This window comes from Plasmodium coatneyi, chromosome 4, assembly GCF_001680005.1.
Source record: "Plasmodium coatneyi strain Hackeri chromosome 4, complete sequence".
NCBI lineage: Eukaryota > Apicomplexa > Aconoidasida > Haemosporida > Plasmodiidae > Plasmodium > Plasmodium coatneyi.
In genome coordinates this window covers 898617-923900 of record NC_033559.1, presented here as the reverse complement: position 1 = coordinate 923900, position 25284 = coordinate 898617, and the positions used below count along the sequence as shown (strand labels likewise).

The following is a 25284-nucleotide window of genomic DNA, read 5'->3' as shown; positions in this document are numbered from 1 at the left end:
GGATGAAACGGTGACACGTTTACAAAAATGGGTGAAACTGAGGGGACGTTCCCTTCACATGTTTGCAAGGTTCCTACGTTGTGAAGTTCATTCCGTCACACCCTATGTGATGTTAACCCTTTTTATGCAAGCTGAAACGCTCCGTGTTGTTTCGTTTCAATATGTTGTGGCGCCAAATATGGGATAAACAAATTGTAGGCCTGGCTGTGGATATTTCCGAACTGTTTTACGGTAAATGTGGCGAGTAATTTTGATTGACTCTTCAGATCTACATTTTTATAAAAAAAAAAAAAATCACGGACGGATCACCCCGCGTGTGGTGCTTAAATATGCACAACGGGAACAGCTACATGTGTGCAATTTTTTTTTTTTTTTTTTGCGCTAGCCAGTTTACCCTTTTAAGCTGCTGTTGTGGGGCTCCCCTGGCGTGCCGATTGGGGAAGGCAACGACGATTTTTATTCACACAAAAGAAAGTGTAAGGCAGGGCACATTTTGAACACCTACGATTGCCGCTCTTTTGCCGTCATTTGGACATTTTTATTACCCTTTATCTGGGTACCGCGCAACAATGACCATGACCCGTTTTGTCTGGTACAAACGAATGAGTCAGCCGAACGGGGCAACTGGAGGAAGGGTGTTGTTGTGCTTAGTGGGGTCCCCACCTGTTCGTATTTTTCCCAAATGGAGCAAAAAAAGTTGATAAAAAAAAAACACACACCAGGAGTTGTATCGCACATGGGCGCTGACATATGAACAACAAAAAAAAAAAAAAAAAAAAATTAGCAAATGGATGAGTGAATGGCTGCACACAATGGTGAGGTCAACCCCGCGAGGAGCACGTCACATTCTCGTTGCAGCACCGGAGAAAGGCCCCCCTGTAGAAGGCGTAAAACGTCTTATACTGCCCGAAAAGGTGAAAGTCAAAAAGTGGAAATTTAAAACTCCCAATCTTTTCATGCTTTGACAGAAAAAGGGATGATTTGTAAAAAAATTTATAAGAAGACATGAGGAAGAAGAGGGCATCCTTTATCCTTTTCTTTTGTTGAATTCCGTTGGAAATTCCAACCACATCTCCGTCATTCTCCCAGTGGTACAGAGCTCGCTTCATGTAGAAGCAAATTAAAAGTAAAAAAAATTGCTTTTTATTTATCTGTTCTAGTGGGTCGTACGGCTGTTCCTTTATCTCTTCCAAATATGTATCTGTGGTGGGCCTCTCCTTCTGCTCAACTACGTCATCGGTTAATCCGTCATTTTTTTTTCTTTTCTTTACGCATTTTTTACCTGCACTGTTGAGGTGAATATCGCTGTCAGAGTTGGTGGAGTTGGCTGAGTCGGCGTCCGAAAGTGGCTCTTGCACCTTTTCGTTCTTCACATTGGAAAAGTAGTCGGTGATTTTTATTTGGTTCTTTGCCAACGGGATTAGCTTCTTGGCACACTTTGCGGAGCCGCCCTTGGGGAGGCTCCCTTTCCCGCAGCTGTTTCTTCTCCTTTCCACGCTGCTGGCAAAATCGTCCGGTGTGGTCTTCTCCCTGGCTAGCGGGCTGGGCGTACAATTACTGCTTCGGTGGCTACGCTCGGATAGTGCACCGTCCAAATAATCTCTTTTACTCATGGGAACGGAGCCAATGGTGCGTTCTCCCCAGTTCATGCTGTGGGAGTCTACACCCCGTTGATCCTCCTCCTCCTCGTTGCAAAGGTGGGACCCCCTTCTACAAATCGGAGAAATATCAGGTGTCGTGTTGCAACTGTTCAGAAATGTGGATCCGCCCAGTTTACACCCCTGGTAGGAGTCGAAATATTCCCTCTTCACATTTGCATAGTGGTGGTATTCCTTGATCAGTTCCCTTTTCCTTCCTTCCCTTTGCATGCGCTCCGACTGCAAGTTAAACTGGTGCAGCAACGAATACCCGCAAAGGTAAAAAATAATGCCCAACATATTTCTGTAACTTTTTACCTGCTCAAAGTGGCTTAAAATTTCGAGGAGAATACAGACAGCCGTATGGGAATTATCCATGCGTAGTTCAAACAAACATAATCGTATGAGGGCGTGTATATACACTACGGAGAGTTGCCTAGAATAGCTAACACTTAAGCATGTGATGATTAAACTTTTTACAAAGTAGAGCGGCTTGTTGCATGTACTGGTTCTACATTCCATGTATAAGTCTATCGTCTTCAATAAATTTAGGCACTCAGAAAGGTAGTTATTTTTTTCCACATTAAATGCAACTCTCATTTGGTGTTTCTCCTCCGCTAGGATGAAGCAGTTCGTTTCGAAAAGTTCCTCCGGTAGGTAGTATTCTTTTTCCAAGTTATACGCCTCATAGTGATCAGGCTTCACATTCTCATAATAATGGGAACGATCCCTCCAGGTCTTCAATTTTATGGACCATTCGTTTTTCCTGTTCAGGTTCTTTTCTATATGGTCCTCTTTGCTAATTTTAAAATGGCGCAACATTTGTTTGTATTTCTCTTCTGCACTTTGGACCGCGTGTATTTTCTCCCTCAGGGGGGTGCGTTTCTCTGCTGCTTCATCCCAAGTGGAGACTCCCTTCATTGGGCTTTTCCTTCCATTCGTATTTTCTTCATTCAGGTGGAGGAGTATATTATCCAGAGGGGAACTTCTTCCCCCTTGTTCACCTTTTTTAAAGAAGACAAAGTCGTTTTTCTCAAAGGATGCTTCGCTTTTGAAATCGTCAAATTGGTACTTTGCATAATCTCCATGTTGCTCATCCTCCGTATCCATCGTAAACTGGTCGACCCGTGCATGCACCGTAGAGTCATCTCTAATTGTCTCGTTGTGTGGGCAATCAAAGGTGAAGGTGTCCACCCACAGGGCCGTTTCATTGAGGGGGTCCCCGATGAGTATTTCTTCTACGTTTGGTTTGTCCCCTTTTCGGATCATCGCATCCCGCCCCAGAAGGAAGTCCAAAATGTCCGTCATAAAAAGGTCGTCCCTGAGGGGATCCCCCACAAAGCCAAGATGACACAACGAAAAGGCGTCCCTCCTTCTGGCTAACTGAAAGACGTAATCGAACTCCCTCACGGAGGAAAAGCTACCCCGAATAACATCCCTAATCTCATCACAGATGGAGAAACAAGAAAACAAAGTCTCATTAGACAGACTCATATAAATGTACTGAAACATTTGCAGGTCGTTGTAATCCAAATGTTTGTAAAATTTATTTAAAATTATTTTCAAAATTTGCAAAAAAAAGCCGTTCAAATTTATGAGGTTAATTTCGTGCAGAAGGAGGTGCATCAAGGAGAGTAAAATCTTCACCTTTATCTGTTGGTTGCTTGGCCAGATGTTATTGAAGTTAAAGGACTTGAAACAATCCTTATAGCTTTTAGACACATGGTCTGAAAAATAATTTGAGCATATGTATGCGAGAAATAAAAAATCCAAACAGGAGAAGAAGCAATCATCGTGTTCTTCTCTCAACGATCTCATTTCCTTCGAGTCATATAAAAAATTTTTGTACTTTTTTCTTCCCATTTGTTTAATATGCTTTTTCATATTCATTCGTGTAAATTTTTCGCAGAAATAGGAATCCACTTTGTTTACCACTTCCTTTATAAAGTTGGTCATGTTACCAACGTTGTCTTGGTAGCTGCTCTGCGTGAGCATGTTCGATGTGTTGCCCTGGGGTGGCTCCACGGTGGTGTGACCCATTCGAAGGTCCCCATTTGGCCGCCCCACCGTTTCCTTACAACTCAGCAGGGACACCTCACAACTCGTCACCGTTTTCTCCAAAATATTAAAAATAAAATTAAAACTTTGGACAATTTTTCTCATATACAAATGATCGTGCTGGCTGAAAAAGTGGTGGTGTTTTGCACTTTCCCCAGATTGAGATGAATCATCGCTGGAGTGGCCACACGTGAGATGATCCCCTTTGACGTAGCTCATTCGAGATGGACTTCTGCGGGATGCACTTCTGTGAGATGCACTTCTGTGTGATGCACTCCTGTGGAAGTCTCCCCCCCTGCTGGAGGCGGCTCCTCGAGCAACACTACTGCAGAGGTCGATGGGTGCATTTCTGCAAAAGGGTTCATCCTCATATGGGAAGGGTTGTCTAACGGAGAGCGTGACCGATTCGCTGCGTACCCCACGCCTGTCCCGCGTAGCTGCTTCGAAGTAGTTATCGTAGTGATCGTACTGATCGTATTGGCCACGTTGAGGGTAGTGATCGTGTGGAGCGAACTCGGAGCCCCTCTCCACTTCGTTTCCCCCCCCGTCAGGACCACACGGAGAGATGTCCCCCCTGATGACGGAACGAGGTGCGAACCTCCCAACGGAGTCAGCATAGTGATTGTGCGAATTGTACAACCGTTGGGAGCTATACATGGCACGTGAACTGAAGGCACGCCGTGCGGAGGTTGTGTCTTCCCCGATGAAATTGGAAATATCCTCCGGTAGAGCTTCTCTGCGGATTCCCCCTAGTCCTTCCTCCCGCACAACTCCATAACAACCCCTTCCATTCCATGCATCATCACAGAGTAAATTTAACGAATCCACGTCATTCCTCTGACTGAAGTAATCATTGTAGTAACAATTGGCTGTAACATTTTCATGCAGAATTATATTACTTCTCAAAAATTTAATCTTATCATTCGGACAGAAGGAGAGATAGGTCCTTAAAAAAGGGTAGTTAAAAAGGAGGTTACTAAAGTCCAGGCAAACCAAAGACAGCAATTTAAACGACGTAGGATTGCAAAGATATTTTTTCAAAAGAATAAAACACTTGCTAAAGGTCCTACTCAAAAGTTCAAATGCGAATAAAATATTTTTCCTTTTCAATTCAATGAGATACATTTTGTAGAGGAAAATAACTTCCGACGTGAGGGAAAAGGAAAAATTGTAATCCACCAGAAGCAGCTTAAACGCCTTGTTCAGCAATTTGCACTCCAGGTATATATTAAAGAGGTTATGTTGTACGGTCAATTTTTTGGATGAAAATTTATATATGGACACATTTCTAAATATGTCTGTCTTTTCATTCTGTATTAAATTGGAGATTCTCATCCTGCCGTACTTTTCCTCTTTCCCCTTGTCCTTTTTGTATGTTTTTTCCTTTTCGTGCGTTTTTTCCCCACGCATGTCAAAATATAGGCTCTCGGCCAACATGAGGTAGTCATTCTTCAAATTGTGGTAGATGTAATTAAATCCCTGCATATCATTCAGGAACTTCACATTAGGTTGTTCACTACTCCGCAGAGTTTTTTTTTTCCCTTTTTTTTTCCTTTTCAAATTGTATAATCCTTTTAGGCTCTCGACAAAATCGTGCACTTCCATAAACTCATACTTGGAAAATATAGAATGGATATACGGCTCCAACGTGTTGTTCACGTTGCTACGGAGGTTGCCTGCTGGCAGCGCGTCGAAGAGGAAGGAGAAAATGTTGCTCTGCTTGGTTAGCTGGTTTGATTGAATGTATTTGTTTAGGAAGTTGTGTGATCGGTTGAAGAAGATTTTCAAATTTCTTGCTAAGCGCTTCGTGGGGGGGGCCAGTTGGATCTCCTCATTCTGCGTCAGCAGGGCAATATTATTACTGTGCGGAGGGGCCTGCTCCACCATCTGATTTGCCACGTATCGACTGATGCTGCCCTGTCTACCCCACACATAGTTGTAATAACTCAGGTTGACCTTACAGAGCCGCTTCGCACCCACGTTGTAGTGCTTTCCAATGAAAATGCCTCCAATGTCACTTCTCCCATGTGGCGAGGAAACCTCCTCAGTGTAACTGAATTCACTCATGGGGTCAATCGGCTTCCCGCCAGTGACCCTCCTGAACTTTGCCCCAACGGTAGATTCGTTTTTGTGTCCCTTTTTTGCACTGCACAGGTTAGTTAGATTGGCTGTCTCTCCGTCTTTCCTCTTCAGGCGACTAAAGGGGGCAATTTTCCCCTTCGTATCTTCACTAAGTTCTGTCCGTTTTGGAAGCCGAATGGTGTAGTTGCTTCCCCGCTTTGAGGTAGATATGACGAGTTTGCTTGTGCCCCCCCGGTTGGAGGCCTCCCATTGGTAAAACTTGGAACACAAACCTATGTAGTAATAGTGAAAAAAATTTACCTGCACAAGATAAATAAAATTAATCATCTGGACATTTAAAAAAAAATTGTCGTAAAATTTTAAACTCCTCTTTGAACATATAAAGAAAAAATAATCGAATAAATTTTGCAAAAGTTTGTAATTGTTATTTAAGATGATGTTGCTAAACGATTCATATTTGTATTTCTTTAACATATCTACGAGGAAGGAATTTTTTTCCTGTCCTTTTGGGGAGAATGTTTTCCCCGCGGTGAATTCATCACTGCCCATAATTTGTTCTGTGTTAAAGTAAGAACTTATAAGTAAATTTTTAACACAAAAGAAAAAAAAAATTTGCATCATTAGCTGTTTGTTAATTGTAACCTTTAAAAGGACATTCAAAAATTCGAACCAAAAAAAGAGCAAATTTTTGTTGTTCCTTTTGTTTATGTAACTGAATAATCTTTCGATGGTGATTGAATGCACGAAGCTATCGTCAAACGTTTTTATGTTTATTATACATTTGTTTACAAGCTGGAGATTCTTCTCTCCGTATATCCTTTTTGTGCATGCGTGTATGAACTTTTGTCTCCTCATCGATTTAATTTCCTTGTCTTTTCTCCGTGTCAGCTCGCAGAAGGGGCAAGTGGATCGTAATGTGCAATTGGATCGTAATGTGCAAGTGGATCGTGATGTGCAGGTGGATCGTGATGTGCTGGTGGGGTTCAACCAATCAGGAGCGCACAACTTGGAACCGTCTGGCGAGAACAACTTTTGGGTGCCCCTTTTGAACCCCTTCCGACCCACTGCACTTTTCCCCCCCATGCTGTTTCCATCTGTACTGCTCATCCCCTCCCCCCCGTGAGATGTGCACCCCTCATTCGTTTTGAAGAAAACACGGTGCACATTAACCTCCTCGTGTTTCTTCTCCTCCCTTATGTGATCATAGAAAGAATACAAATCGTGAAATATGTGAAAATTCCTATCATCCAAGCAGAAGTTTAGCTTAACAAAATGGAGCAATTTCTCGTTCAGATCGTTAATGTTTATTTTGTGCTTCCTCTGAAATTCTTCACTTAAGTTTCTACCAATGTTGCTGGCTGACCCGTGTGGCAAGGTGCCTTCATCATCTTCGCAGCTTTTTCTGCCAACGTCCTTCTCCCAAGTTGGAACCTCTAAAAGGTTCGCACTTTTAACTGCACACGTCTTATTTTTAGCAACAAACGGGTTGGACTTCCTCTTAACTGTGTTTGTCGTCTTCCCGACAGTGAAACTTTGGATGCTTCTTCCCCCTCCTCTGCTGTTGCTGCTTACCCTAGAGGTGGGCTTACCTACTCCGCTATTGCTCCTTTTGTTTCCCTTCTTCTTTTGCTTCACATTTTCGGTGAAGATTTTATTCCACGTGTAGAAGAAGCACCCAAAGATGAAGGCCTCCAGTTCTATGTCTATGTAGTTGATTTTGCATTTTCGTTTCCCCTTCCTTCGGTGGTTCATTTTGGGTGGGTTTTTTCTTCCTCTTACGCTTCTTTTACCCCTCTGTCTACTGCCTAAAGGGTGGGCCCGCACATACACAGGAAAGGGGAACTGTGCGGTGGGAAGCAGAGAGGGAGCGTCCTGTATCCAATGTCAATTTTGCACAAAATGGGAGAGCATCTGCTTATAGTTACACCGACAGATTTTCTCCCTTCACGTGATCCTCCTTCTGTTACCCTTCTCACACGCAACAATTACGAATGGAAAGGAGAAAACGACCCCTTGGACATGCTTACAAATTTTAAATCGCGCTAAAAGGAGAGGAGCGAAAATATATACATACTAATAAAAAATGGGGAAAGACAAAAATGGGAGGGATACTTGCAAAAAGGATAAACGGCGGGAACAAAACTGAGCGGAAAAAAAACTTGGAAAATTCCCTCCAGAAACTACCTCGCAAAAGCGCGCAGCAGAATGTACTAAAAGGACGAATTGACAAAATAAAAATGAAGAAAAATGTGTAGGAAAAAAAAAAAAAATGAGAATGAAGCAGTTAATTGCTTAGCGAGGCCACCCATTTGGAAACACACAAATGAACATAAAAGGAGGGACACGAAGGCTTCCCCAAATGAGATGGCGAATATATCTTGTGTAAAAGGAATGGCTAAGTAACCCTGTGAGTGATTCAATTCGGGCAGTTTTTTTTTTTTTTTTTATTTTCTTCCCCCTCTCTGTGCATCTCCAAAGAAGCGGTGTGAAAGGAAAAAACTCTTTTTATGATCCACCTTGTGGGAAGTATTCCCATGCCGTCAGGGCGATACTCAATTTTGTGTCGCTCCAAGTTACAACCACCCGTGAGAGGCGTCCATGTTTTAACCGAAGAGGGAGAACGCATCCAAGCAGGGAGCATAGAAAAAAAAGGAACTAATAACTCCCAAGGGGAAAGATAGAAACGCAAACAAAATGTTTAGCAAAATACAAACACCTTCATCTTTATTCCCGGTGCATGATTCATTTTTTGGGGGGATCTCAAAAAAGTGGACATGAGATGCTTCGTCTTGTAAATTACGCCTTTTCCTTTTTTATAAAACAGTGACCAGGTTGGTGGAACAACGCTTTGTAAATGTACGTTCTCTTTTTTTTTTTTTAAACTCCCTCAAAATGGAAGAATTTTAAAAAAAGTTGAATAAGCATTTTTTTAGCACAATGGGTGTAAGTTGAAATAACAGTCTTTCCTTTTTGTTGGTACTTTTTCCTTTTTTTACGCTTTCGACAATTCTTCATTTGGGGGAATTGCCCCTTCGCAATAAGTACACTGTGTGTTGTGTTTAACTCCTTCCCCCCCTCATCTCTGCTGCTCTGAAGTTTTCTTGCGCATCACTTGAAAACGACTCGTCCATATTTGGTTGAGTATGTCACTTTGCACAGTGGTGGAATACACAAAAGCATGCACCCCCCCCTCTATGCCCATGAGCACATGTTTGATACCGACCTAGAAAGAGACGCATCAAAGCAAATGGCGCAGTTTATCATGTGGGAGGAGCCCCACCAAGAAAGGAAAATTTTCACAGAAATATACACAGGGATACGAAGTGCAGCACACGAGATAGATCATTTGCAGGGGGACGTTTTGCCTGCTTGTCTCTGTTAACCGTGAGGTCGACAGTTGGCAGGACAATCCCATCCCATCCCACCTACAAAAAAGATGAAGCGAACATATGTGAGGAGGAAAATGGGACTGAACGGATTAAACGACTGTCGTTTCAACCGGGGGGTTACCCCCCACAAAGGAGTACTAAAAGTTGTAAGTGGGACTACAGTACGTGCATCTCTTATGTCCCATTTTAAAAGGGTAAAGGGGGAGATATTCAACCCTAACGAACAGATAAACCACCTGATAAGGGAAAAGGCGTTCCTTTTAACCCTCTGCGAGAGGGCTAAGCGTTTAGTGCTTCTCATCGAAAGGGAACACTTTGAAGTAATCACAAAATGCATCCAAACTATGAAGCGTTTCACGCATACGTATGGGGAGACCTTTCTACGAGTCCTGCACTTATTGCGACGGCAGGATGTGGGTTCCAAGACAAGTGCTGCTGTAATGGTTAAGGGTAGAAAAGAAAACTGCACAGAAAAGCAGCACAAACGAGGTGGGAACAGATTAGGCAAGAAGTACCCATCACAAATTGGGAGTCGCTTGCCCCCCGAGAAGCTACACTCCTTTGTATATCTCTTCACGCGAGTGTTTACTTCGTATGTCTATTTGCTTTTTCACGCTCTGCGTAAATACAAGGGGGACGTCCAGAAGAGGTATGTTCTGCTAAAAATTGCAATTATCAACAAGGGGCGCACATCCTACAAAAGGGTAAAGCAGGATGGAGTACCAATCAAGACAGGGATGAAACTGCCACCCGCAACAGACGTGGTCATTACCAAAAAAGATGAACGCAAGTATTATCAAAGCTTCTTTATTTCGCTCATATGTAAACTTTCCAGCAGCGCCAACTCTGCATTTGTTCCAGTTTGGAAGAATGCAACCAATATGAAGGACGTAAAATTTGTCCTTGTCTACCTCCTTCAAATCCTCCTAAGAATCATAAACAGGAGTTATCAAAAAAGGGGCAATCCCCATTTGGGAAAAAAAAAAAATGAAGTTTGCACAAATTGTGAGGTAAAGCTGGAGCGAGTAGCACACCTGGTTGAGGAGCAAATTTTTTGCATGCTTTTAAAAAAGAAATTTTTTTCCCACTTTGAGAAACTTCTTATACATGGTGAAGAGACCCTGGAGGGGGGTGCCCCTAGTGGGTGTCCCCTCAAGTGGGCAGAGCATATTGCTCACCAAATTTTGAACCAGCGGAGGGGCAAACGAATTTGGCTTCGAAAATATTATAAAATGTATTTGCACTTCCTGAGGTATATCGAAAGGGGTCACCTTTTCAAAGGCGAAAAAATGGTGCCCCTCCAGAATAGGCGTTGTTTCTCATTTCCCAGTGGGGAGGAGTCATTTCCAGGAAAAGCAACATGGTTGTCCCATTTTAAAGAAAAGTTTAGAAAAGTAAAAAACGAGTTTTACATGCACATGGGGAAGAAGTACTTTCTTCTCTTCACAATCATGTCTTGTGCAAAAGGATCCCAAGTGGCGACCCCCTTTTTGACGATTTTTTTAAAAATTTTGTTTTCCCTATCGGAGCAGAAGAATTTCCTTCTACAGTTTTACTTTCACAGAGTGAGAATTTTGGAATTCATGCTGCACTGCGTTGGGGCAAGTAGCCGTGGCGAACACTCACGTGTCGTTTCACGTAAAGCAGTTAACATGCACAAGCAACGGGAGGAACAATCTCTTCGTATACGGGATAAAAGTCGCACCAGTGGGGGAGACACAAACGAAGAAGATAATCACCTCTGCATTTTCAATCCCCCATCAGTTAACACCAATAGTGCGAAAAGTAAAAAAGTGGAGAAACAAATTTTTATTCGCCCCCTCGCATTAAATCGTCTTCAGAAACGCTCCCCAAGATACTTCGTTCAGAAGAAGTCCCCTATGTTGGAGGAGCGGACCAACGAATTATGCATCTCCCAGTCTTCACATACACATGATCACCAACATCGTCGTGGAAAATTGGCACGGATAACGAATGGAAAGACATACCCGTCTGAGGAAGGATCCAATTCGGTAACGACAAATGGGTCAGGTTGCCTGGGAAAAGACAAATGGGCGAAAGTAGCACCAATTGGTAATGCCTTCCAAAATATCGATGTCGCCACGTGGACAGTCCTCTTGATCTTTTCCCTCTGCACGTCGTACAATAGGAAGGACCTGAACTGCTTCTACTTTAATGAGAATTACTACGGCCAGCATGAAGACGTTCTAAACAGATTTAACAACCACATCGGCGTCAAATCAGGGAAGATGTGCAGTTTTCCCAAGATTCCCCGGAAGTACGCCCCAATTGACGAACTTATAAACGCGGAAGACATACCAATCATGAAGGTCCTGCAGCTTCACCTGAACAAGCAGAATGCACAAAAGCTTCTGCGCCGCGTTAAGAAATACATACAGGGGAATGAACCACTGCAAATGCTCTACAACCTTGCCGTGGTTAGCAACATGAAGCATTTGCATTTTCTGAGAAAAATAAATGAAGACGGGAATGGAACGGTACACTTATGTTCCCATTCCATTTTCCCACATAAACCATTCATTATAAAGCTGATAAAGATACAAAAGCATATCAACGAAAATTACGCTTTTAAAAATGTTTTCGATGAAATAAAATGCCTCCGAACTTTTCAACATGTGCATGGAAGCATATGCCAAATGTACCAATACGGGGTTAAAAAAAATGGCGATTGTAGGACCTTCACTTATTACATACTAATGCAGCATTACGATGACAATTTAAAAAATTATATAAATTATTTATACGAAGATTACTTGCTAAAAAGAGAAAAAATTGTGTGTGCAAATTTGTTGCCCTTTTGGGGCCCCCATGGAATGGACAAAAATGGACATTTACTGTTCAGGAAAAAAAAAATATTTAAAAAAATAACAAATAAAATTCCCCAATGGAGGGTAAAATCCACAAAAATGAATTTATCATTATATTATGCCATGTTGAGAAGGAGCATCCATATGAGGGTAAACCAGTTACAATACGTGACGTCTGTTTTGAGGTTGTTCGAACAAATTGTACAAACCGTTATGCGAATTCATAGAAGACGGATAACCCATTTTGACATTAACTCAAGTAACATTTTGGTAAATTACGATGGATCTGCTTTGTCACCATTAAAAGGGAAAACTCCTTTCGATGGGTTTCAACGTCGTCGGAATGGATACCAGAAGGGAGAAAATGCTCCCCAAGTGGGAAACAATCTGTCTTCCTCCTTTTTTGCACCACGGACGAGTTACCTGACCCGTTTAGGCAAAAAAGTAAAAACGACAAAAATGGAAGGAATGGCGGAAAGTCGAAACACACAGGAAAATTTAAACCCAATGAAGAATAACACAACGGGTGGAATCAATCTGGACAGAATGAGCCTTGTGTCCACTTCCCAATGTTATGCTACACCTGTCCAAAGGAGACATACCCACCTTATGGGTAAAATCCCTAACCTTCCATCCATCGTCATTAACGACTTTGGAGAAAGTAAAGCCTTTTTCAGCAATAAGGATTTCCTATTTTTTCGAACAAGCAGGGGAAACGAAATGATGTCTGCGCCGGAGCTGATGAAAATGGGTGCGGGGAAGGAAAAGCGGGGAATGGATACGGCCACTCATAACCACATGTTTGGCAGAAGTGCTGGTTTAGCAACAAAGTGGCTAAGCAGAGGAATCCACAATCGAATTACAGCCAATTCAGCGAACTTAAAAATTATTGTCCGAATGGGAAGCAGCCAAAGCATAATCGGTCGGAAGAAAAAAACAAATCATAGCAGTGTGGGAAGAAGCGACCCCCACAGATTGACCATTCGGAAGGCGTCCCCATTTCGATATTGCAACAAACAGATTGACGAAATGAAGAGACTGCTAAAGAAGAAGCTGTTGAAGAGGCGAATTTTTCACAGGAGAAGAAGAGACATCCAAAAAAGCGACGTGTGGTTACTTGGCTTTCTACTTTTCGAGATGATCACAAATGAACCATTAACAAATGAGTGCAATATATTTTTGTACATAAAGATAGATCAGAGGAAAGACCTACTCGATAAAATGATTAACGAAAAAATTGACAATAATTTGAAGAAAATTAAAAAATTTTTCCATCTTTTTTTCCAGTTTGACGTGAGGAAGAGGAAATCCATCGACGAAATATATGCACACTGTGGTGAGCTCTTTCTCTATTATGACGCAAAGTTAAAGAGGCATAGCGAATTGCTAAAACGGATAGACTGGACAGGCGTGAATAGTGTCTTTCCAGGGGAAAAACCTCATAAGATCAATGAGGAGGGTGTCTTCCCCACGGGAAGGACGAATATTCGACCGTTTTCCCCGCAACAGGAGGTAGTAAAAAGGAACGGGAATTACTCACTCCACAGTTTGGAGTTGCATACCCATCTCGTTACAAAATATCAGAAAGGAGATGAAATTCGAGTCAGTGACAAGCATACGTTCGTCTCATATATCGTTGTGAAGAACGGACAGTACGCAGAGCTGCCTCTCAACGTACGTTACAATTCATGCGTTAGTCGGCTCCCCTTCGAAAGGGTGCAATGTTTGAGGAATGCTAAAATGATGCTCCACGGGCTGGCCAAACATAACATACTGAAGGTGGGCAATGTTTACCTCATTGCTCACATGGACAGGGAAGCAAAAGAGTTTATCTGTTTACCCAACTTAGGTGAAGGCCCAGTTATTGTTTTCCCCCCCAAGATGAATCAACAGCTAATTTCTCTTTATAACAACAGGAATGGACGCATCACGCGTATTCCCATTTTGTATTTAAAAAGAAAACTCTTTTATAAGAAAAACAAACGCACAAAAAATGAATTTTATAGGCATCTTAACAAACTTACGGGGAGAGGTAGCCCCACGTGGAACCACTTTTGTAAACATAGCAAAATGAAGATCTACAAAAATCAGATGAAAAATTTTGCTCATTTTTTTTTTTTTTTTTTTATGAACATTCAGGTAAAAATTCACCAGCTAGCCAATTCGACGGATAAAAAAAAAACTTTTTTTTTTATTTTGGGAAATGAAAAAAGTGAGTACGATGTTAACTCCGTCGAGAAAATACACGCATGGGAACCCTACAATTTCGCAAACCTTTTTTTGTTTTTTTTTGTGTGTGTCACGTTGAAGACAGATCCAGCGGATTTGTTTTTCCTTTTGCAATCGAGAGAGTCCTTTTCCTTGTCAGAAATGGACACGGATTTGCTGCGCCTGCTTATGCGCACCTTTTTTTTAAGTTAACCCGGGATGATTCGCCCGTTCAACGTTGTAGACACGAAGGGGCTGACGTAGGAGGAAAACAGGAAGACGAATGTGCAGTGGTATTTACACACAGCAAAGCTGGGTGACAATTCGCAAAATTTTGTTGTTATTTTCCAATTCGGGGGGGGCATCCCAATTTGACAGCCCCCTTCTGTACGTCTCCATTTATCCACCCCACATTGATGAATTAGTTTTCCTTCCTTTGCGCAATGTACTCAGATACGCTAACCGTTCTCGTGGTGCACCTTATCAAGGGGGGCATTTTTATGTCGCGCTGTTCTGTCTCATTTGGACCTCCTAAAACGATTTTCTTTCTGTTAAAGAAAATCGTGCATTTATTCTGAATCTTCTAGGAACAAATCTGAGATAACAAAAGCGATATTTTTAAATTCGTACTTTTACGCAAAATTTTAACACTTTAAAAAGAAGGGACATACCGCATTACACATACACCTGCACACATGCACAAAAGAAGCGAAGCTCAGAGGGGCGTACCTTCCATGGTTTTCATGTGCTGCTCTTCACTCGTCTCCTCCATCATATGGTCGAAAATATAATCCGCTAGGGAGGTGTAGTCCTTGGCGCTGCAGTGGGGGGTGAAAGGCCAAGCGATCAGTCAATGGGCATACAAATTGGCACACAAAATGGAACGCGTAGTAATTAGCAAATGTGCACAACAGTGTCATGGTAATTGTTACATGCAGAGGATCAGCAAAAGTGGATCTACGTTGCGACCCAGTTCGGAAGGAGGTACACCTTTCTTTCCCACGTAAATTACCTCGTTACAGTCCCTATGTCGGAAAAAAAAGCCACTGAACCTTTGGACAGGTATAAAATATGGCTACACCATTTTTCCATATAATCGAAAATGTGGGTCGAATAAATGATGATGCAGTTGTGCTTTATGCATTCCCTCTTTAGAAACCTGCAGAATTGGTATGGCAATTGGCATAGGTTGGTACATGTCTCCGTTGGGGTGTGTGTTCTTCCCCCCCTTTAGGGGAAGCACCCAGGAGGAGGGTGGGATAACTCCTCATGTAGCTAAATGCACGGGCGCACATAGTCGACTGTTCCTACTCCAGCAATAACTTCCGAGATATCAGGTCCAGCGACTCGGTTGCCTCATCGAAAATGTAGACGTCCTTTCTCGTTACCAAGTTAACCAGAATTTGAATTTTTTTCTTTTCCCCCTTTGAGGCGGAAGATATAAGTTTGTCTTCGCTGATTTCGAACAGCTTCAGCAGCTTCCTGTACCTCTTGGAGTCTTTGTACTTTGCGAAGAAGTCCTTCACCGTGATGTTCATTGCGTAATCTGTGAAAGGTGGTGGCAAAACAGAGCGCAAGGTGAAGTCGTTCTGGAAATAATCTCCAACTGATTTAACAAACGGCGGGAGAGTACCCATTTGGGGGGAGGATCCCTATTGGTTTATTTAGCTGCCCCAAAATAGGAACAAGCACTTCTTTCCTCATACCGTCGCTCCACCACTCCCCAACGAACCCGATTCTGCTTGACAGCGTGGTGTCATGGAACGCGGGCTTGTTGAACACCAGAACGGATTCCTCCTTTACCAGCTGTAAAAAAAGGGGTGACATACGTGTGCACATATATATACATACCTACATGCGTGCATATATATATCCTTATATGCACCTGTGTAGACGTGTACGTAGGCGACAAGACCGTTGCAGCAGCCACGTTTCGTGTTCTAGCAAAACGGTCCTACCTTCTTGCCTGCTATGATGCTCAATAGGGTACTCTTCCCTGCTCCGTTTTTCCCGCAAACGACAATTCGCATGCCTCGACCGAAGGATAAATTTACATTTTCCAGTGCTGCAGTTTTCGTGTTTCCTACTCTATTGTAATAATTATAACTCAAATTGTTTATTACTATTTCGTTCATTTGGGGCAAAAAGGGGTCTAACAGAAACGGGTACTGTTGCCAGTTCTTTGGTTAAGGCGACTAGCCATATGCGTCAATTGTAAATTAGTGCATGCCAGGTTAGGTTATCATTGCTGTGGGTGTTGTCGCGGTTGTTTTATTCTACCACCCATGTTAAAGGCGTACATAAGGAAGTGGTGGAAAAAAAGGGGCCCAAAGAAGGCTAACAAAATGATGCATTGTGCTTATCTACTTGTCACCAGTTCGAATTGCATGGAGTTGCGTTCCCTTTATTTTGTTTCAGGGGGGCAACAGCTCACAACGCTCTCGTTCTGTAGGGCCAGCTTGGTGGTGCTGCGATAGTGCCATAAAGCCCAATGCAAAGAGAAATAATTTTTTCCATTTTAATAATTTTTCTTTTGGGAACTGGTGTTATCGTGCCGGAGGGAGGTGGCAATCGACATGTTATTCCTCCGTACTACGTATATGTGCCATTTCCTTTTAACATATTTTTTTTTTTTCTTTTAAAATTTCTTCACTCAGGGGAGTCAGCCGGAAGGATAACACCCCCGTTTGTAGTTTTCCAAAATTGTGAGGAGGCATTCCTCTTCTTGGGAGCCCAAACGAGCATGCATAGGAATACAGCTTCGGCAGATTCGCCTGTTCCTTTTGAGTTGATCGATCTGGTTGACTCGCGTGGACAGTTGAGGGCCAATCCTTCGGGTATATGCATGTATTATATAAGACCGTTATTGCCCAATTTAGCAACCCCGTTTTAAATTACCAAAATGGAGGATCCTCCCCAATACCGGTTGCACAAAATAAAGGACATCGAAACGCCTGCCACGACCATCCTCACCAATGACATACAACCAGAATATATCAACTTCGAGTTACTTCGAAAAATTGAGAAGAATAATTTCATCCTGAATTGTCCACTACAGGAGGTATACAAAAACATGGATGTATATGAAAAGGCGAAAGAATATTTTTCCAAACATGGAGGAAAGAAGGGCAAATCGTATCTGCACAGCTTCTCCGACTTTGAAAACAGCTACAGATATATGAACGTGAGAAATATTTTGACAAATAATTTTTCGATAAATATTAATAAAAATATTACGATGAAGCAGAGTAACCAAACGACCATATTTTCCATAGACGACTTTTGCAAATGTGTCCATATTTTTGAGCCAGACATTTTCTGCATCCCATCGGAGGAGATAAAAATAAATGAAGAAGTGGGGAAGAAGAAAAAAATACGAATAATAACACTAATGGATGAATTTTTAAAAAAAATAAAAAGTGTCAAGGATAACCAAGTGGGTGGAGACTCCATCTGCATTGTGACGGTGCCATCCACTATCCATTTGGACAAAGGCACAATGGAGGAAATGCTAAATAAGTACGACTCCCTTATTGGGGGGTTTATGCTAAGTGGGATTGGTTACGATGAATCGAATGAAGAGAGAACCAGCCATTTGAAAAGCACTTTAGCGGCTCTACCGACAGACAAGTTGAAGCTTATACAACTAAGTGTAGGCACCCCTGTCGAAATTTTACACTCCGTTTATCACGGAATAGACATCGTCGAAGCGAACTTCCCCTACGAATTGGCAAGAAATGGAAAGGCTCTAAATATGCACATAAAAATGGATACAATGGAGCACAACTGCACAAACAAACTGCACGATATAAACCATATAAATTTTCACAATAAAGACATTTTTATTATAGACTTAAACGATGAAAAATATTCTTTAGATTATTCTCCCATAACGGAAAATTCCCCCCGAAATGAAACGAAGTCGTATGTTCACCATTTGCTCAAGTGTCAGGAGCTCACCGCAAATGTCATTTTGTCCTACCACAATTTGTACATCTACAGTTTGTTCTTTCAAGAAATTCGAACGCAGATAAGAAGTGGCAATTTTCTCAGTTACATCAGCTGGTTCGTCCAGCGGCACCAACTGGGTTAGAAGAAAGCGCCCCCCTGCAGGCTGAGCGGCGGGCTACGGAGAGGTGAAAATTTGGGCAAATTGGTTGAAGCGGGTACAGCGAAAAAATGATGCGTGTGCCGTTTGCCTATAACTTACTCCATCCCAAATGAACATTGTTAAACGTTAAAAACATCTCAGCCAACGTGCCCCATTGTCAAATTATCCCCTTTATAAAGCGCCTATTTGTCATTTCCCCCCGTCGCGCAGCATTTTTTTGCATTTGCCCCTTTTTCGTTCCTTCGAACGATACCAACGTTTTAACAGTTTGTTTGCGTTACATTTGTATCCTTGTCCATTTTTTGAAAAATCCCCTTGGCTACTTTAATTTAATTCAATTTAATTTAATTCAATTTAATTTAATTCAATTCAATTCAATTTTGCTGCCCTCCGTGCTGCAACGGGGACGGGGTCATGAGGACCCTATACACAAAAGGTGGGTTGGAACGGTTCCCCCACAGGCATGACAACATAGTTACTACGGCGCAGTACCGGTTTGTGGCAGACCCCACACGAGACCTGCCGCAATCGTTCTCCCCCATCCGCGCTTCTCCTTCGAGGGAAGATTTAGAATAACTTCAGGTAAAACAAAATAAAAGTTGGCTTGCGTTAAAATGGATGAAAAACTTTTGATGAATAAAAAGGGGGGGGCGCGTTTCCGCAGACATGCACACACATACGTAAGTACACACAGACAAGCACTCAGATTTGCGCGCTTGTGTGCAACAACATGAACACGTCCGCATAAGCATACGAATGGATATATGAAAAAACAGACACTTGCGCGAATAAACACACACATACACACATATGGATAACCAGCTACTTGGCTATCATCATTTTGACGAACTCCTCGTAATTGATCTGGCCATCCCCGTCAATGTCCGCCTCTCGTATCATTTCGTCCACTTCCTCATTGGTTAGTTTTTCTCCCAAGTTTGTCATGACGTGTCTTAGCTCATCTGCACTTATGTATCCATCCCCGTCTCTGTCGAATACTCTGAAGGCTTCAATTAGTTCCTCTTCCGTGTCCGTATCTTTCATTTTTCTCGCCATCAGAGTTAAGAACTCGGGGAAATCGATGGTTCCATTTCCGTCTGTGTCTATTTCGTTTATCATATCTTGCAATTCTGCTTCGGTTGGGTTTTGCCCCAGTGACCTCATGACTGTCCCCAATTCTTTGGTTGTTATGGCTATTCGGGGGGTAGGGAAAAAAAAAAAAAAAATAATAATAAAATAAAAATACAGGAACGGTTAATATATATATATATATATATATTTTTTTTTTTTCCCGCTACGTTTCATTTTGGCTAGCTGACTACACATTTCGACACAACACGAGCGATCGAGTTGTGTGCGTTTTTTTCATTTTTAATCTGTGAACGAAAACTCATTAGAAGCTCATAGTTGAACTTTCCACACTGATGAATAATTCAAACGGTTTAGGACATGTGATCCGTTCTTGCGCGTGTAGGTGAGTGTGTATGCTTAGCGGCAACACGGAACACATGCCATGTATCCTTTTGCGAATGTCTTATGCGTCTTTCATATGCGTGTTGTTGGGTGTAAAAGCGAACCACGCCGCAGGAGCAAACCGTAGGGGCAAAGAGTAGAAGCCAACTCGCACGCTCCGCCACCTGGAAGTGGAACTGTCTATGCACGGTTCGGTACCCTCCGCGTTTGGGCATTTTCGCACTTTCCCTTTCGCAATTGCATTTTTTCATGTGTATGTTCGCATGTTAACTTCGCCCGTTAGCGTATTCTTTTACTTACTTCCATCGCCATCCTTGTCAAATAAGCTAAAGGCCTCCTTGAATTCGGAAATTTGCTCCTCCGTTAACTTGTCTGCCATTGTGCTATTCGGCTATGCAGAAAATGCGCGCAGAAATTTTCTGCCCTCTGTTCCTTTTCCCCTCCTTTAATTGGAATTTAACGCATGAAAAACGAATGGGGAATTTTTTTATGTTTCCAAAAATTGATATTTCGATTATCGTGATGATATGTAGCTTCCGCTAAGAAGTATTGTGTACCTTTTTTTTTTTTTCAATACAAAATTGTGCGAAAATATTGAACGTAAAAAAAGAAAGAAAAGCGAAGAGAAGGAACGGAGGAACGAATTAAGGGAAAAAGAAAAAAAAAGTAAAAAACTGGGACGAATACAGAAGGCGATTTAAAAAGTGCCGTGTACAAAAATGTGTAGTGCGAATGTATGTCCTCCACTGCGCGAACGCGAACTATGCAAACACACCTTTTATTTTTACACAAATTTGCCTTTCCGTGCACTTTTAAAATTGTCCCTTGTAAGAATTCCCTTTCTTAGCCAAAGGCCGTGCCCATGTGCCAGATTTTCCCGCAACTTGGCACTGCCATAGCGTATCGCCTATTACTATGTGTGAGCGAACTGGGGGGTACCTTAACATTTGCTTTAATTTTTTTTAAATTCCTCCTTTAAGGGCAGAATTCCTGTCAGATTTTCCCCTTTTTCCGCAATCAATTTGAAGAGGGCTTCCCATTCTTACGCGTATGCGACACGCGGAATTTCTAGTCCCCGTGGCACTCACATTTGTGTTTGTTAAAACCAGCTGTGCGAATTTGCAGAACAGAGATTTTTCTACACAGTCACGCAGGTATGATGCCCTGTTGCTATGCTGTTACACTGCCATACACAAAATTGTGCTTTTCTTTTTTTTTACGCGGATTTGCACTTCTCAGCTCGCGCAAGACGCCTGTACCGCGCTTCACCACCGCACACGTTTGTTACTCTGTTTTGCGTCCCGGTCACGTATCCGCTGTTTAGCACAGTATGCTCATTTAATTGAGCCAGGCGTAGACACGCAGCTCTTTCAAAGACAATGATCCCAAAGGAAAAAACACACCATGGGGGGGAAATAAGGAAAATTTCCCACGCACAGAAATACGGCGTGAAAACCATTCCGCACAAACTGGTGCAAAACAAAATGGAAGAAAAAAAATGGCTCATTGATCATCCTTTTAAACAAATTAAGTGCCCCTTCGAAGGGGCGCAAATGCTTTATCGGAGAAGGAAACAACCTTGGGAACACTGAACATTCCACCGCCATACACGTAGGCGATTCACCACTGTGGAAAAAAGTTCTTTTACTTTTCTAAATGCTGCAAATAAATGAAGAAAAAAATATCCCCCTGAATTTCGCCCCTTTAACGAGGGCAACAAAACACCTTGTGGAAACGGTCTCTTGCCAGTCCTTTGAACTGATTAACACGAGAGAAAGTTGGCTGATACATATACGGAAAGCAAACTCGCTTTTTTTTTAAGAAAAAAAGGGATGAACAAATGAGTAACCTTTTTATCCGTTTTGTGTTCCCCTACGTGGAAGCGTCGCGTTGGTTTTGCTAACCTGCGTGTTTCTCTCCGCCATTTTGTTGTCTACATTAAGTTCTGCCTCCTATTGTGAGACGAAATGGATGAACGGGGGTTCATGCGGGTAGGTAATGGAACGTCCGTACTCTTCTTCTCGCCAGAACTTCCTCGTGCTAAATAAATGCAAGAGGTAAGCACGCATAATATCCACCTACAACATATGATGGATACGCACAAGATATATTCACGTAATAATTTTGTGGAAGAAAAAAAAGGGTCATACGGGGCAAAAACTCCACACATAATGTTACGTATGTGTGTTCCGTAGGTATGAATTATATTCACATAAAAAAAGGCCTCCCCAAAATGGAAAAGAACTTGTGTGAGGAGACTGCACTATGTTTACTCTCCTCGCTTCCAACTTTTGTAGGTGGATGTGATTCCAGCGCAACCTCCTATCGATTGCTCCCGAGTGGGCTATTTGTTGGAAAGTAAAATGTTGTGAAAAAAAAAAAAATTCACCTAGTTAAGCATTTCGTGGTATGGAATAAAACGTATGAGTAGAATCTTCCACGCACTTCCGCACTGTAGGGAGAAAATAAATGGCTGCGGTTCGGCTGCAGAAACGTACAGGGCGAGCCGATCGTTTGGTGCTGCCCCCTTCGCGTCGCCACGGGGCATACATACATGTAATATGTAGCGGTACATTTAGATTGCCAGGCGAACGTTTGCAGGACCACTTCCCCACTTGGGTGCAATATACATTTGTAATACGCACTCCGAAGGGATGCGCGTGAGAAAGCGCAATAGAAGCAACGTTACTTTAAAAATTAAGCCAGTTCCCCCAATGAAGGAGCCAATTCCAGCATGGAGAAGAGAAAAACAGGAAAGCGGCGCAGCAACGAAGCAGTATAGCACCAAATCCACAAAACGCGTTCATGACCAACTGCCACATGGCATACAAACTCTTAGGAAAAAATTAAAAAAAAACACTCGCGTATACAACCTGCGATAAAAGGCATCCTTTACGTTTACCGTGCAAGCACCAAACAAGGAGCAAAGAAAGCACATCAGAAATAAGCAGTTGAGGGAAGAAAAAAAAAAAAAAAAAATTTCGCCAACGTTGTAGAAGCCGACGTGACGCACGAAGGAGCTCCCGCAGAAACGTCCCCACACGTTCCAATTAAGAAGGAGAACTTTTAAGCCACCAATCCTACAGGGAAAAGCTCATACGCTTCGTTACAGAAGTGAAACGAAGAACAACCTGTAGTCGGCGCAAGAGTAGTTCCACCAGGTGAAATAGGCACAGGGAAAAGGCACACCCGTGTTGCAGCCAAGATTCCCCCTCTGAGCACACATATATATTTATACCCACATTTGTATACCCAGTTAACCCCCTCCAAAAATGGTCAACAAGGAAGAGGCGCTACGGTTGAAGGAGATTGGAAACAAGTGCTTCCAGGAAGGGAAGTTTGATGAAGCCGTTACCCACTTTACGAACGCAATTAAGAATGACCCTCAGGACCACGTGCTACATTCAAACCTATCCGGGGCGTATGCAAGTATGGGGAGGTTCTATGAAGCCCTAGAAAGCGCAAACAAGTGCATAAGTTTAAAGAAAGACTGGCCAAAGGGATACATAAGGAAAGGGTGTGCAGAACATGGGTTAAGGCAACTGGACAGCGCGGAAAAGACCTACCTGGAAGGACTCCAAATAGACCCAAACAACAAATCGTTAAAGGATGCGTTGGAAAATGTGAGGAAGGAAAAAGTAGCAGAAAACATGGAGTACATAAATCACATAAATACCATCATTCAAAATGACGCCACGTTAAGATCGTACAAAGAAGAAAATGCAAATTACCCAAATGAACTGTTAAACACCATAAAGGCTATTAATACAAACCCCATGAACATTCGATACATACTTTCCTCCTGCGATAGGAAGATAAGCGAAGGAGTGGAGAAATTTTTTGGCATAAAATTTAATGATGACTCCAGCTACAATGAAGAAAGACAAAGAAAAATGGAAGAAGAAGAAATGAAAAAAAAAAAACAAAAAGAGAAGGAAGAAGAAGAAGAAAGGAAAAGAAAAAATCGATCACCAGAAGAAATACAAGGTGATGAACATAAACAGAAGGGAAATGAATTTTATAAACAAAAGAAATTTGAAGAAGCTCTGCAAGAATATGAAGAAGCTATAAAAATAAATCCCAATGATATTATGTACCATTATAACAAAGCGGCAGTATATATAGAAATGAAAGAATTCGATAAGGCCATAGAAACTTGTCTATACGCAATTGAAAATAGGTACAATTTTAAGGCCGATTTTGCTCAAGTAGCAAAGGTATACAATCGACTAGCTATCAGCTATACGAATGTGAAGAATTACGATAAAGCTATTGAGGCGTATAGAAAGTCGCTCGTTGAAGATAACAACAGAGCTACGAGAAACGCTTTAAAAGAACTCGAAAGGAAGAAGGAAAAAGAAGAAAGGGAAGCCTATATCGATCCTGAAAAAGCTGAAGAACACAAAAATAAAGGAAATGAATACTTTAAAAATAATGATTACCCTAATGCGAAAAAGGAATATGATGAAGCTATTAGGAGAAATCCAAATGACGCCAAGTTGTACTCCAATAGAGCTGCTGCACTGACCAAGTTGTTAGAATATCCATCAGCCCTGGAAGATGTAATGAAGGCCCTTGAACTCGATCCTAATTTTGTAAAAGCGCACAGCAGAAAGGGAAACCTACACTTCCTTATGAAGGATTATTATAAAGCTTTGCAGGCTTATAATAAAGGTCTGGAACTGGACCCCAACAATAAGGAATGCCTCGAGGGGTACCAAAGATGTGTGTACAAAATTGACGAAATGTCCAAATCGGAAAAAGTAGATGAAGAGCAGTTTAAAAAATCCATGGCCGACCCTGAAATCCAGCAAATCATTTCCGACCCACAGTTCCAGATAATTCTGCAGAGGCTGAATGAAAACCCCAATTCCATTTCGGAGTATATAAAGGACCCCAAGATTTTTAACGGCCTGCAGAAGCTGATCGCCGCAGGGATACTCAAAGTTCGCTAAACATTGCACCGCGCGTAAATGTGAATGCGTGCCTGCTCGGCGCGCCCACCGCTTCCATTTCCCTTGGGTTTCTTTTTATTTACGTGAAAAAATTGGACATTAATGTCCCTCCATGATGTGTCTCTCGCGATAGCGTTACTTCCCTAATTCATTACACTTCCACCCAAAAGGTGCAAAAAAAAAAAAAAACGAAAAAAACGAAAAATTAACAAACACACGAACGCTAAAAAAAAGAAAACTGTTATTAACACCACGTTATGAAAAAATTTCCTTCTGGACAACGCTGACCCAGCCGAGTCACGCCCCACGTAGGCACCATTTCGCCACAGCAGCGGTGGCCTAGCCCGTTCGCATTTTTCCCAAATGGAGGAAGAGGAAATTTGTTCCCCTTTTTGGCGACATTTTGTACACTTCCCCCGTGGGTAGCCCTTTCTCCTCTCTTTGTTTAATTATTTATTGGGTCCAACGCAACGAGTTGGGGGCCCCAACGGGGCGTGCATGTACCACTGGCCCAAAACGTAGAACATGTATAGTGCGAACACG

At 42.2% G+C, this 25284-nt stretch overlaps 6 protein-coding genes across 6 annotated transcripts; 3 read left to right on the top strand and 3 right to left on the bottom strand.

The window, feature by feature from the left end:
- Positions 1-821: 821 nt before the first annotated feature.
- PCOAH_00007980 (Uncharacterized protein) lies at positions 822-7529 on the bottom strand (the record flags this gene model as incomplete). Its single annotated transcript, XM_020057608.1, has 1 exon — positions 822-7529. The coding sequence occupies one exon, from the start codon at positions 7527-7529 to the stop codon at positions 822-824; it is 6708 nt and encodes a 2235-aa protein (XP_019913333.1).
- A 1684-nt stretch (positions 7530-9213) lies between these two features.
- PCOAH_00007970 (Serine/threonine protein kinase) lies at positions 9214-14415 on the top strand (the record flags this gene model as incomplete). The annotated part of the gene is made up of 1 exon (XM_020057607.1): positions 9214-14415. One exon carries the CDS (start codon positions 9214-9216, stop codon positions 14413-14415), a length of 5202 nt encoding a protein of 1733 aa, XP_019913227.1.
- A 356-nt stretch (positions 14416-14771) lies between these two features.
- On the bottom strand, positions 14772-16337 carry PCOAH_00007960 (ABC transporter; the record flags this gene model as incomplete). The annotated part of the gene is made up of 6 exons (XM_020057606.1): positions 14772-14797; positions 14932-15020; positions 15215-15361; positions 15514-15748; positions 15909-16008; positions 16161-16337. The coding sequence occupies 6 exons, from the start codon at positions 16335-16337 to the stop codon at positions 14772-14774; spliced, it is 774 nt and encodes a 257-aa protein (XP_019913130.1).
- Positions 16338-17104: 767 nt separating this feature from the next.
- Positions 17105-18295, top strand: PCOAH_00007950 (tRNA-ribosyltransferase; the record flags this gene model as incomplete). The annotated part of the gene is made up of 1 exon (XM_020057605.1): positions 17105-18295. One exon carries the CDS (start codon positions 17105-17107, stop codon positions 18293-18295), a length of 1191 nt encoding a protein of 396 aa, XP_019913033.1.
- Positions 18296-18964: 669 nt separating this feature from the next.
- PCOAH_00007940 (Calmodulin) lies at positions 18965-20373 on the bottom strand (the record flags this gene model as incomplete). The annotated part of the gene is made up of 2 exons (XM_020057604.1): positions 18965-19506; positions 20087-20373. The coding sequence occupies 2 exons, from the start codon at positions 20163-20165 to the stop codon at positions 19136-19138; spliced, it is 450 nt and encodes a 149-aa protein (XP_019913284.1).
- Positions 20374-23058: 2685 nt separating this feature from the next.
- PCOAH_00007930 (STI1-like protein) lies at positions 23059-24741 on the top strand (the record flags this gene model as incomplete). Its single annotated transcript, XM_020057603.1, has 1 exon — positions 23059-24741. One exon carries the CDS (start codon positions 23059-23061, stop codon positions 24739-24741), a length of 1683 nt encoding a protein of 560 aa, XP_019913182.1.
- Between the last annotated feature and the right edge of the window lie 543 nt (positions 24742-25284).